General features: G+C 41.6%; 1 protein-coding gene across 1 annotated transcript; it reads right to left on the bottom strand.

Annotated features, from left to right (window-relative positions):
- Positions 1-3,499: 3,499 nt before the first annotated feature.
- Positions 3,500-11,018, bottom strand: KCNA3 (potassium voltage-gated channel subfamily A member 3). The gene has a single exon (XM_051993068.1). The coding sequence runs from the start codon at positions 8,029-8,031 to the stop codon at positions 6,256-6,258; it is 1,776 nt and encodes a 591-aa protein (XP_051849028.1). The 5' UTR covers positions 8,032-11,018; the 3' UTR covers positions 3,500-6,255.
- Between the last annotated feature and the right edge of the window lie 3,101 nt (positions 11,019-14,119).

Below are 14,119 nucleotides of genomic sequence, written 5' to 3'. Positions count from 1 at the left end.
TAGTTTAGACTGAGTAACTGATATAGTAATTCCTCTATTTCTGTCAGGGCCTGGTTTACAAGTTTGGTGGTATATTTGAATCCTAATTCTTATTCAGCTCACACAGCCTCTCAGCAGCCAAATTTTGTCATTTTTATCTCCACAATACCTCTCTAACCCTTCACCTCTAATCTCTTCTCTCCAATCACTCAGTCACAATCTTAGTTCAGGCTCTTAGCATTGATTCCTGAAATGGGCTTCAAATTAGACTCTTTGCTTCATCTCTTCCCACTCCAGTGATCCTCCATAAATCTATCAAAGATATTTTTCTTAAGCTGACCATGTCACTTCCTTTCTCAAGGAACTCTAGAGGCTTCCTATTTTCTCTAGAATAAACTATAAATTCTTCTGTAATGCTTTCAAATTCTTTAACAAGTTGGCCCAAACTTTTTTGGGGGAACAATCTCATTATATATTGATTTCCTTCCTGCCCTCTATTATCCAACCAAACTGATCTTCTCTTTATTTCTCAACTTGGTACTTTATTTCTCATTGCTTTTCCTTCACAATGGTTTCCCCTGATACCTGCATCATACTTCTTCCTTAACTCTGACGCAATGAATTACAATTCCTTCATGATTCAACTCAAACATCATCATCTATCCTAAACCTTTCCTAATTCCTTGCAACTTCTAAAAATTTCCCTCTTTATTACATGTAAGTTCCTTAAGAAAAGAGCTTGTTTCATTTTTTTTGCATTAATAACTTCAAAATCTAGCATGGGACTTGGTTCATAGTGAGTAAATTAAATAAAGGCTTATTGATTGAATTAATACCAATCTATATTTCCAAGTGTATTTATTCATACCATTATGGTGACAAATACAAATTAATATTGTTGGAAGAAAATAATATTATTGTTCTGCATGTGTATCTTCTGACTCATTAATTAAAGAGTATGTGCTTTAATTTATTTTTCTAGTAGTTGTGTTGAATGCTCACTAATCTACCCATATGCTTTCACCAGTGCCCTCTCATGATCAACAATATGCATCTACAAATAGCTAACATTTATATAGGGCTCAACATGTGCTAGGCACTCTGCTCAGTTCTTTTTAATTATCATTTCATTTGATCCTCACAACAAACCTGAGAGATAGGTATCATTATCCCCATTTTACAGAGGAGGAAACTGAGGCAAACAGAGATGGAGTGACTTACTTAGGCTCACACAACTAATAAGAGTCTGAAGCAAGATTCCAGCTCAGTCCTGATTAGACTTAGTACTCTATTTACTGTGTCACCCAGCTACCAATTTACAATGCCCAGGACAGGTTTTTGAAATAAAATGTATAGTCCTTGGCTATAGTAAAGCTAATTAGCACAAAGAAATTTTAGTTTAGATATCACATTCCAAACTGGTCACAAATCTATATTTCACTTATGGAAATTATATGTTCATTTAGCAAATTATCATATGAATGAAGCAGCCATAATTTTTCTTCCATGTTTTAAGTGTACACAATAAATTTATATTGTACATTGTATTACAGGAAACTTTGTAAACACCATCTCATTTGACCATTATAATAATCCTGCAGAATAGATATTACAACTATTATTTTCTGCATTTTGGAGATAAAGAAACTTGACTTGTCATACATATAATAAAGCTAGGATTCATATCCAGTCCAGATTTCTCTCCATTATATGAAAAACTAACTAAGTTTAAGGTTTGCAAAGCACTTTACATATGTTATTTCATTTGAGCCCTATAACAACTCTATGGGGCATATGCTGTTATGAGCTCCATTTTCCAAAGGAGAAAACTGAAATAGTTTAAGTGATTTGTCCAAGGTTGCAGTGTCAGGGTTTAAACCCAGATTCCTGATTCCAAGGCAGCACTTTATCTATTGTACTACTTGGCTGCATAACAGCTATCCTTGAACATTGCATAGTGATACAGATATGCTAGAAAGGATAATGAAATGTTTTCATTATCTTTATTTGATATTATTTCCCCAAATTTAATTCAAACCTCCTTCCTTTGAAAATAAGAAAGAATCCAATGTATACAGTGTTATCTGAAATGGTATTTCAGTTAACTGGCAAAAAAATATAAGAGGATGCCAAACAACAATTCTCTAATACCAGGATTAAAAGATTTTGGCCTAATATTAGAAAGAATCAAACTCATCTTAAAATTGAAAAATATCTTGTTCTTCCTGTCAGATTCCATCAAATTGACTGTACTTTTCATGTATGAGATTAAATGATTAAGTCCTTTAAGAATGTAATCCTTTATAACTAGAAAAGCCAATCTCTTTAGCCTTCTAAAAGAATAGGTGGTAACTAATTTTATTGATTAAATACTGCCAATTATTAAAGAGTTACTTTCATTCTATTAAATGGAATAAATTATTATTGGAGATGTTTCTAAAATGTATTAACTTGCTTACAAGGTATGGAACTGAGTTCAAATGGAAAACTACCTGTAAAAGCATGAAAAAAGTATTTCTTTACATATCTTAGATGTTTAAAAGCAATGAAAGATTATTTTAAGTATATGAAATTCATTTATGAAGATAGTAATTGTTCCATTGAAAGTGAATTCTAAATTAATTATACAAGACTTTTCTGTAATGGTCACTGGATGAGGTTCCTCCCACCAAATTAGTCACAATCTTAGAATTTTACTGATTATTCATAAGTGTTCATATTGTATGTATATATATATGTGTGTGTGTGCATACATAAATGTATGTGTGTATATCTGTCTGTCTGTCTATCTATTCTTCTATCTATGTTATTCATAAGTTGAGGAAGACCACTAAAATAGAGGGTGGACCTTCCATGGGAAATTTATGGGAAGACATGGGTATGAATTGCAAAAAATGGGCAGGCATGGAGAGATTGCACTCTGCATTGTTGGTAGTGAAAATTAATCAAATTTTATCCAAACAAACTTGTTTGTTAACTTGTGTTAAAATATTCAAATTTATGAAATTGCATATTCACTTGAATATTTAAGGCTATTATTATTTTAAACAACATCATAAACCAGGAAGATCTGGGTTTAAGTTCCCACCTCTAACATTTACTGCTTGTATGATGCTCAATAAACTATTCAACTTTTCCATCTCAGTCTACACAACTTTTCAAGACTAAAATTGTCTAGAAGATGACAATTGGTAAATGGGAAGAATTTTTTTTCACCCAGATTTGCCTATATTAGTGAAATAAGAGATCTAGTCACAATTCCTCCCCATTGTTTTAAATAATGAAAAAAATTCCAAAATAGTGGAGTTTTTGTATTTTTTGTTTTGTTTCTAGTTGTAGTTTCTAATTATACTAAAATGGTATGCTTAGTGATAACTAAGACTTTTTGAAAAATATTATAACCATATGTATAGACTATATGACTTACAAAGAACTTTATGAGCGGTGATATAACCTTAATTGATCTACAGAATTTGTCTGTACGTCTATATTTTCTAAATAAATGTAAGATGCCAATGAATTTTGTGCCAATGAACCCTTATGTTCATAAGACCTTTTATTTAATATGTAAAAACCATTCTAACACTTCATCATTCCTACAATATTTCCAATAAATCATCACTAAAAACGAGCCATCGTGGAAATGTTTGGTCATTTAAGATGCAGTAAGTTTAGATAACAGGTAAACATCAGTGTAATGAGGCATTCTATTGAGTTGCCTCGGAAACATTTAAGTAAATGAACTCATTGAGATACATTGAGGAATATAAAGAAATGCTGATACTAAGGATAGATTCACAGAAGCCAAAAGAAATTACATTTTATATCAATTCTCAATATTGCTTAGCATTAACCTCATCTGACAACCTCCTCTCCCCATCAATATTCCCATCATATCCTTTTTAAAAAACATCACACTGGATAGAATGAGGTTCACTTCTTTATCCCTGAAAATATTTTATGAATATGAAAAAGACAGTGATAAATAAAAAAAAGGTATTCTATGGTAAAAATCACAGTTTTAAGAAGAAGGTCAATGTCCTCAGTTAAAAGAATTAATGGCATCTAATCCTTGTAGTTAAATAATATCAACATTAACAAGTTATCTTTCAGGTAATATAAAAGAATAAATTCATTTCTGAAGGAAAAAAAAAGATCCTTTTCTGACTTTTAAAAATGAAATGTTATTATGACTTGATTGTAATTAGCAAGATAGTTCCAATGGCATGGACAGTACTAGCACTTTCTCTATATTATTGCAATGCACTAGAAATTAAAATTGGACCAATTATCTCAAAATGAGACAACTGTTTCCTTAGCAAAAGGAAATAGGCTGTTAGAAAGCTATGTGAATTAGCAATATATTGGAAACAGTAATTTCAACACAGCATGGGTTGAAGAATGCATGAGCCTTGATTTTCAGTCCGTATTTGCAATAGGCAATGCAAACCAATGTAAAAAGAAGTGTCCATTTGATTACCAATGGAAATGAAGCATTATGGTAGCCAAAGTTCTAAGAAAAGATGTATTCCATCCTAACATGATGTTTGTGTGAAACTATTTGTTCTTCAAATGACATTGCACTCTAGGAATGGGAAGTGTTTGTCCAGTTCCCCTTGCAAGCTTATTCTTCTCAACAGACAACACAAAGCTCACCTGATTCTATCTGCTGTCTGGCAACCCCTGGCTTGTAGTTGAAACAGGCAGGTATTTTCCTCAAGGTTTGGTTACTTCCTGTCCCTCCTCTTTATCAATTGTCTTTAATTTTTCCCCATTAAAAAGTGAATGTTTTGCATTTTAAAGGTTTAGCTAGCTCTTCCAGTGTTGTGCAGCTCAGACAGTGTTAATTGTTGTTGGGGTCTGAGTAATTTCTTTTGTAAGAGGACTCTGGAGTCATTATAAAGTTCTTTAAGGTGCACTAATTGAATCTTTAATTTGACATAAGTATTGGATACAATGAAATCTGCTCTCCAATTTCATTTATCTGCCAGAAATTTCTTGAGGAGGGAAAACTAGAGGCAGTGTCTTTTAAATTTATTGCCTATTAACAAGTGTTTGATTCAGGACATATCTCACCGTGGCTTACAGGGCTAACATTCCGAAGATGATGATTTTCTTTCTTGATTCGGTGGACACTTGGATGATTCCAGGGATTTTTTTTTTTCATGTAAAAAGTTTGATGATTGCTTATACCCTCACCTCAGATTATCTAAGATTAACTTTCTTTGTGCGGTTTACTCAAACAGCGGTTTTCCTGTGAAATCATGTAAGTAGGAACCATCTGGAAAAGGTTACTGTGGAAACAGCAAGGGGAAGCAGGGGGTGGGGCTAGAGAGAGATGCCATGACAACCTTTTTCGGGTTTCCCAGGAAACGACGGTTGCTATGGGAACTGCATCACTCAGGTCCGAATTAGTAACTTCCGCTGGAAGGGGTGTCTGTCACTTTAATCTTCTTGTGATATTGCAGAAGCTTATCTCTCAGATGCATTAGGAAAAAAAAAAATCTTTCGTTTCTCTCAGCAGCATTGAAAACATCACTGTTTCTAGACTATGATTGGTTTTGGCTGGGGGGCGTGCACATAACTTCTTCACAATGATTTAATATTAAATCTAACGCTTTCCAAATACTTAAGCAGTCCACAGTGTTAAACTAGAGTTAGTCAAATCATTCAATCTTGAGTTGAAAAAGGCATTTTCTTCAGAAATATGTAATTCTGGAGAAGGGGATTTCTCAGAGAGTTCAGATATAAACTGAATAAATTTACAATGGATTTACAAATCATTGCACTAATTAGGATTTAAGCGATCGATCCCTTAGGCTAGGCAATTCACCTACAAGCACAATAAACAATGCTAGAAGGTCCTCCCACAGACGGGCAAAAAAAACAAAAACAAAACCAAAAAAATGCCTTTAATTATGTAGTTAAACCAGTTACCCTAAAAGCACTTTTAATTCCCCTCCCCACCTACACGTTTCATTGTTTTAGAGCAAACTAGAAACCAGAACTAAAAGTCACAAACAGCATTTCCGCTATTTGCAGGATTAAAAGAAAAAAAAAGGGGGGGAGGGAGCAGAGGAAACGCAGCCCAATTGCAAAAAACACCTGTTTTGGTACGAAGCAACATGGGACAGGGGCGGGGTGGATGAAGGAAGTGTGTTTTCCATTTTCTTCTCTGGATGAATGGTCTGGAAATGTATAAAAACTAGGGCATACACAGACCAATGGGGCACGGTCCACACAATACTAAGCACAGCATGTCACTTGTATCATGTATTAAACATCGGTGAATATCTTTTTGATGTTGACACACGAGTTGGGATTATTGTTCGTGGTGCAGGTGGCCGTGGAGTTGCCCGTTTTGAAAGGGGCTGGGGGGAAGGTGCTATGGTTCATACCCGCCTCCTCGATCACCATGTATTCTGACTTACTCAGAGTTGAATTACTCCGAGCTTTCCTTAGCTCTTCAACTGAAGAGGAGAGATGCTGGCAGCTCCCCACGTGCATATACTGGGCTTGCTCTTCACCCTCCGTCTCTCGGTGGTAGAAGTAGTTGAAATTGGAAACGATCACTGGTACCGGCAAGGCAATCGTCAGGACACCAGCGATGGCACACAGCGATCCCACGATCTTGCCCCCGATGGTCACCGGGTGCATATCCCCATAACCTACGGTGGTCATGGTCACCACTGCCCACCAGAAGGCATCGGGAATACTGCTGAACCCAGAAGTGGGGTCGTCCGCCTCCGCAAAGTAGACAGCGCTAGAGAAGAGGATGACCCCGATGAAGAGGAAGAAGATCAGTAGCCCCAGCTCCCTCATGGAGGCCTTCAGGGTCTGCCCCAGAATCTGCAGCCCCTTGGAATGGCGGGAGAGTTTGAAGATGCGGAAGACCCGCACCAGCCGGATGACCCTCAGGATGGCCAAAGACATGGCCTGCTGTCCATTGCCCTGCCTTTCGGCCAGCTCGGTGCCCAGGGTGATGAAGTAGGGAATGATGGCCACGATGTCAATCAGGTTCATGATGTTGCGGGAGAAGGTGGCCTTACTCGGGCAGGCGAAAAAACGCACCAGCAGCTCAAAGGAGAACCAGATGATGCAAAGCGTTTCCACCACAAAGAACGGGTCCGAGAAGCTGGAGGCGCCTGCTGGGGAGCCCGACGTGCTGTTGGTGGCTGCTTCCAGAGTGTCGGGAGATAAGGACACCGGGTAGTCCTTCTCGTCGCGGAACTCGGGCAGCGTCTCCAGGCAGAAGATGACAATGGAGATGAGGATGACGAGCACCGATACGATGGCTATGCCCCGCGCGGGCCCCGAGCTCTCGGGATACTCGAAGAGCAGCCACACCTGGCGCTGGAAGTCGCGGCGGGGCAGCGGCCGCTCCTCCTCCCTGAGGAAGCCCTCGTCCTCTCGGAACTTCTCCATGGCCTCCTCACCCAGCTGGTAGAAGCGGATCTCCTCGGAGAAGATGTCGATGGGCACATTGACTGGCCGCCGGATGCGGCCCCCGGACTGGTAGTAGTAGAGGATGGCGTCGAAGCTGGGCCGGTTGCGGTCGAAGAAATACTCATTGCGGAGCGGATCGAAGTACCTCATGCGTCGCTTGGGGTCTCCCAGCAGCGTCTCGGGGAACTGGCACAGGGTCTTCAGTTGCGTCTCGAAGCGCAGCCCGGAGATGTTGATCACCACCCGCTCCCCGCAGCAGTCCTGCTCCCCGCCCGCGCCCGCCCCGGCGGGCGGCCCGGCGGGCGGGAGCGGCTCGTAGCGGTCACGGTCACGGTCACAGCCGCCGCCGCAGCCCCCCGGCTGCGGGCCGCCCGCCTCGGGCTCCAGCAGGTGGTCCCCCGGCACCACGGTCATGCCCGGCGGCAGCTCGGGGCCGGCGGCGGCCCCCGCGGCGGGCTCGATGTAGCCGGGGTTGACTAGGGTGTGGGCTCCGCCGCCTCCGCCGCCGCCCGACTGGGGCTGAGGCTGGGGCTGAGCCGAGGGGTGGGCGCGGTGGCGGGCGGAGGGTGGCGGAGGCGAATGCAGGAGGCTGAGATGCTCGTCCATAAGGCAACGGCGGCGGCGGCCGAGGCGGAGGCGGAGGCGGCGGCGGCGGCGGCGGCTGCTGCCCCTTCACCGCCTCCCCTCGCCGCGCCCACCCTCCGCCCGCCGGCTCCGACCCGCCGAGCCCGCAGCCTGTTGCTGCTGCTGCCGCCGCCGCCGCCGCCGCGAGGCTCAGTCTGGGTCTGCCTAGCTCGGGTAGGCTCCTGCAAAGACAGACAGCTCCCTCCCAGCCCTCCCCTCGCCGCGCCTAGCTTCTCTCCCCCTCCCTCCGCCCCGGCCGCTCCCCCCGCGTGGCGCGCGCGCGGCGCCCCACTCCACTCACCTCGGGATTCCCGCCCACCAAGGCGGGGGCGCGCCGGTCCTTCCCGCCCACTGCGGCGGGAGCGCGCGCCCCTGTCCCCCTTCGCCAGCTATGGGCAGCCAGAGACTCTTCCCCACCCGGGGACTTCCTTTAGTGTCTGGACTTTATCCCACCTGGTGTGGCCCTGTAGGCTGACGGATTCTCTCCTGACCGCAGGTAGCGCAGGCATCCGCACCCCGGCTCCATCCCCACTCAGCTTAGGGCCAGTTTGCCTGTCTCTAACACCCAGGCTATTTGCCCCTTTACTATCCCAAGCCTAGGGCAACGCATAACCACTTTGGGGGTGGATTCTGAACCAGCATTTATTAAGCGCCAATTACGTGTCAGGCTCGAACTGAGTCTTTTTACGGTGCAGTCAGCTCACGTCAGCCCTCTCCTTTTCACGTCTAAGCCCTCCTCCCCCAATGAGCCCTGCAACGCTCCTTTCAACCCGGGATCGGATCGTGCCCTCCAGAACCCCTGGTTGGGCCAGGTGAAGGACGTGGTGTGTGCCAGAGACAATTCTGGAGGCGCGTGCCAGGCTCCATCAGGTCCCGTTGGTAGTGCGTCTATAGCCGGGGAAAAAGTGGAAACATCTCCAGGTTAGGGGTGCCAGGCAGCATAAAGCATCAAAGGCTCCGCTTGCTTGAGCTGTAAAAGACTCCAAAGGCCATCGAATCCAGCCCCATATTTTATACAAATGAAGAAAGTGAGACTAGGACATCTTAAGTGGCCTTCCCAAGGTCATACGGTGGTGTCAGAGGCAGAATTTCATTTCAAAACGTTGGGCGTCAGGGATGATGCTATCTCTCGGATGAACTCTGGGAGCAGGAAGCTGAAGTAGAAGGCAGTGGGTAAGGGGAGATGAAAGAAACTTGGAGAGCCGGAAAGGAAGCGGGGGAGTGGTACTGTATGCTTCAGGTACAAACTCTATAAAACAAAAGGCACTTACGTGTTGGGAGCCTGAGCACACTTCTGGGAGCCCCATATCTGACAATAAGTTCTCGTTTATCTCCTGAAATAGTGTATAAGAGGTATGGGTGCTGCAGGCTGTCTCATTGGAGTTCAAAGAAAATGGGTCATAAACATCCTTCCAGGGAGACCCTCCTGCTGTGGGAAGATGCATTATGCATAGGTCACAAAAATGCAATAACGGAGGCAAAAAGAAATGGGGGTAATTCCCAAACATTTAGAATTTAATCTCCAGTGAATTTAGGCTAGTTGGGAATGGTGATGCTAAACCAATCTTTTAAGTTATCTGTTAGTTGGGATAGCTACTTAAGAGCTGCCTTTGGGGGATTGGTAGTAAAGGGAACAATATGAGAAGGTTTGAGGGGGGATATAGGCAAAAGGAGATTTACTACAGGCAAACCAGTGTGGTACCCTCACAAAAAAGCTCTAAGATGGAAAGGAGAAGCAGCTGTTTCAAGAATCCATATTTAATGTGTTTTCGATGCGTTGGCTTCTCCTGTGGCAGGGAAGCCACGCTCTAGTTGTTAAATAACTTACTCATCTGATTGCACCTCTGTTGCTTGAATTTTTTTCTTTTTTTTTTTCTAGGCTAAACTCTTACATTTGTCCCTGTTTTATTTAATCCATTTCTCTAAATAGCCAAGGTCACTTTGAATTTAATCCTTATTTTTCAAGGATTTAGCAAACTCGCCCAATTTAGTGTCACCCACAGACTTAAAACATGTGTCCTCTATTCCATGATCCCAGTCATTTATAAAAATAGTAAATAATTCAGGATACAGAATTGAGTTCTGTAGGAATACCACAGTTTCTAACTCCACCTACCGCTAACCTTTACTCACCCGCCCCACCCTTAAAATATACATCAGCCCACACATAATCTAACAAGTAGTTTTTAGTATTCCTAATGGGGCAGATATTAGAAATTCTGTAATGCCACAGGGCAGGTATTTTTATGCAGTCTTCTTTATCTCCAAAGAGGTCCCCCCCCCCCATCCTGAATCTAGGAGTGTATACACTGTGTGCAGGACACAGAGCAATAAAATTGAGCTTAAATAATATTTCTGTTTTTCTCACTGGTTTTCCCCTTCTGGTTCTCCATGGTGTGACACCTGAGTTCTCTTCACTGCGCACCCTACTAGTTTCCCACTCCTGTTCATTTATATTGGTTTACTTTCCACCCAAGTTTGTAATGGATCCCTTCAGCTTATCCAAGTCAGTCTTAGGCACAATAGACATTCAGTAAATGTAATGTGAAGATACCTTACCCTCTGTCAAAAAGCTATTGCAGATAAGGAGATGAGATTTGAACACTAGTTCTAGGTCAGGTGCTCTATCCATTAAGCAAAATTGCATCACTATCTCATTATGTGCCATTCACACTGTTTTGTATAATTTGCGTACTTGACACCTGAGAATGAGTTTGATTTGCTACTGAGAAAACTCATAGAAAGGCAAAGACCCTGTTAATTTTCCAAGTCCAAATGTTTAATATACTCATGTGTCTAACCGAGGAGGTGACTCATTCCTTGTTTCTCAGAAATTAGCACTAAAATGTGTTAGTCAGTGACAAAAAAGAGCAGAGCCAAAGATGACCTGTGATGGATGGTCTCAGGCTTCTTCCTGCTGAGAAGGAGCTTTGCTTTGGATAGGGTTATTTCCGTCCTTCTTCATGTCTTGTCTGACAGATTCAGACTACAGCCTCCTGCTAGGAATCCTTTAGAGTTAGAGAATTTTAGAGCTAGAAGTGAGCTTAGTGATTCCTTTTTAAGACATATTTTACAGATGAGGAAATTGAGTCACTCAGATGTCTATGTGGCTTTGGTCAAAATCACACAATGAAACAGCTAGGGTTGGAACCCAGATTTCCTAACTTCCAATTCCAAAATTGCTGCTATAGCACACAGTTAAATTCCCTGATGATAAGCTTTTGTGGTGCTTAATATGTGCTAGATTGGAAAACTAGACTATTTGTGCCTGATTACTGACTATTCACTGCAATGTATATTTATCATAACTGAAAACCACCGCCTTCTAAGGCTAGTCCTTAGCCTACAGGAAGTGAGCTTGTGGGCACAATCCAACCTTTGTTGGATATCAGTACCCATCACAACTAGTCAACATTGCAATTTTAGTAATAACACATGCCATTTATTTAACACCCCCAACTGAGTAACTCAAAGTACTTTGAAAATGTCTCATTAATCTGTATAAAGCCCCTGGGGGATAATAATAATATTATTATAATGTTCAAGACTAAAATTGTGGCAAAGCCAAAGGCTTTTCTGAGCATGTGCAGGGTTTCACTGCTGCCTGAATGAAATCAAGAAGTGTGATTTAGATAAAATGCAGAAGCAAACCATACTTGGTTTGAGGGAAAGGGGATGTTTTAGATATGTTTTGTGTTCCTTCTAAATACTTCTAGGATCCAAATAACTCACTGCTTTTTAGCCAGTTGATGAGATTGCCATCAGTTTATTAACCCCAGAAAACTTTTAAGTAGTACTGATGTAGGTCTGTCTATCTTTCTCTCTCTCCCTCCTTCTTTCTCTCTCTCCCTTCTTCCTTTTTTCCTTCCCTCCCTCTCTCCCTCCTTTCTCCTCTGTCTCTGTCTCTCTCTTTCTCTCTCTCTCTCTCTCTCTCACTCTCTCTCTCTGTCTCTTTCTCTCTCTCTCTCTCTCTCTCTCTCTCTCTCTCTCTCTCTCTCTCTCTCCCCAGACTTTATTAACCCCAGCAAACTTTTAAGTAGTACTGATGTAGGTCTGTCTATCTTTCTCCCTCCTTCTTTCTCTCTCTCCCTTCTTCTCTTCTTCCTTTTTTCCTTCCCTCCCTCCCTCTCTCCTTTCTCCTCTGTCTCTGTCTCTCTCTCCTTCGTCTCTCTCTCTCTCTTTCTCTCACTCTTTCTCTCCCTCTCTCTCTCCCTCCTTCCCTTCCTTCCCTCCTTCCCTTCCTTCCCTCCTTCCCTTCCTTTCCTCCTTCCCTTCCTCCCTTCCTTCCTTCCTTCCTTCCTTCCTTCCTTCCTTCCTTCCTTCCTTCCTTTCTTTTTCTTCCTTCCTTTCTTTCTTTCTTTCTTTCTTCTTTCTTTCTTTCTTTCTTTCTTTCTTTCTTTCTTTCTTTCTTTCTTTCTTTCTTTCTTCCTGTCTCTCTATCCTTCTATCCAACCATCCATTCATCTAATCTACCTATCCTCTATAGATATAGATTTAATGCCATCTATTATGTATAAGGTGTTGTGGGAATTTAAAGTTATTTGTGAATGTCATACCAACAGATTATGGACTCATGAGGACAGGCATCCTGTCTTATTTAAACTTTATATTATTACAAGGAGCAAAAAGAATACTCTAAACTGAGAAGATCCTAACATTTTTGTTAAAATGTATTTAAAAAAACAAACAAACAACAAAAAGTTGAATGTGGTGCCTAAAGGATGACCTTACAATCTAGTAGGGAAGACAAGGAAAGTGAAATAACCGTATATGTTGGCAGTACAAGAGATGGAACAAGAGAGTAGTAATTGATTAATTGCACAATTAATTGTCAAAAGAGTGGTATGATGAATGAAATGAACTCAGAGGAGAGATCACTGTGAGCTGGTTGTATAGAGGCTTATAGAAAGATACAGAACTCAAGCTGAGCAAAAAAATATGGATAGAATGTGGATTGATAAGAAAGAAAAAGAATGGCAGGCAGAGTTTGAACAAAGGCATGGAAGTGAGAAAACACAAATCAAGTTCTGAGGATTTCTAAGGACTTTGAGAGGCAAGATAATAAAGGACTCATTCTCCTGCCAACTGTGCTTTTGACTTTGCAGATTTCAACACCAAGCCTACACTGAAATTTCCCTTTGGAAACTCCTCACCATGATCATGCATTCAGGCCTGCTCATCCTGCAATGTCCTCTATGGTGGTTCTTTTATCTTTTCCCCTTGGTGAGTTTCTCTTTGAGAAAGAGCCCACACAGTCAACCATTATTCTTCCAGTTATGCTTTGGGAACACAACATCATGTACACTTACTGGGTACCTTCACTTCTATCCTTTTAACTCCTTTTGACATTTTCTCTCTCCCCCTAACCTCCTTAGAATCTTAGTTTCTGGGGGTCAAGAATTTAAATGTCTATTGCTTATTGTCTTGTCTAGATAGGGAAGGTTTTAAATACCAACATAGAAAATTGGGATTTTATCCTCTATTTAGTGATGGACTTGTAAGCAGAACTAGTTGGAGACATATTAAAGCAAAACTCCTGCCTGAACTAAATTAAAATGTAATTGGGAAATGTTCAACCAAATAAATAAAAATACAACATAGATAATGTTAATTTGTGGTTTTCTAAGTCACTATTTGGCTGGCAGGGATCTATTTCTATTTGAGTTTGATACCATTACTTGGCAGTAGAGAACAATTGAAAGCTTTTGAATGAGGGAGTGCCATGATAATTGAAAGTAATATTTTAAGCAGATTAATTTAACTCAGTGAATTAGAGTGGGGAAAGCCTGAGGGCAGGATACCAACTAGAAGCCAACTATAGCACTCCAGTGAGAGATGATGAGAAGGACTGAACTAAGGTGGTATGTATGGGAATGGGAAAGAAAGGATAGATAGACATTTTGAAGCTACAATTAAGATGATATGGTGACAGATGATTCGATATCCTGACTATTCAAATTGATTTTTCACTGCTCCTCAACACAGACACCCTAGTCCAGAAAGACTGATACAGAAGCAATGTGGCACAATAGAACAATGTTGAAACAAGAGCAATTGTAAGTTATGATCA

The sequence above is a fragment of the Antechinus flavipes genome, chromosome 4 (genome assembly GCF_016432865.1).
Source record: "Antechinus flavipes isolate AdamAnt ecotype Samford, QLD, Australia chromosome 4, AdamAnt_v2, whole genome shotgun sequence".
NCBI lineage: Eukaryota > Metazoa > Chordata > Mammalia > Dasyuromorphia > Dasyuridae > Antechinus > Antechinus flavipes.
Note: the sequence above shows the minus strand (reverse complement) of the source record. Positions and strands in the feature narration are given on the sequence as shown.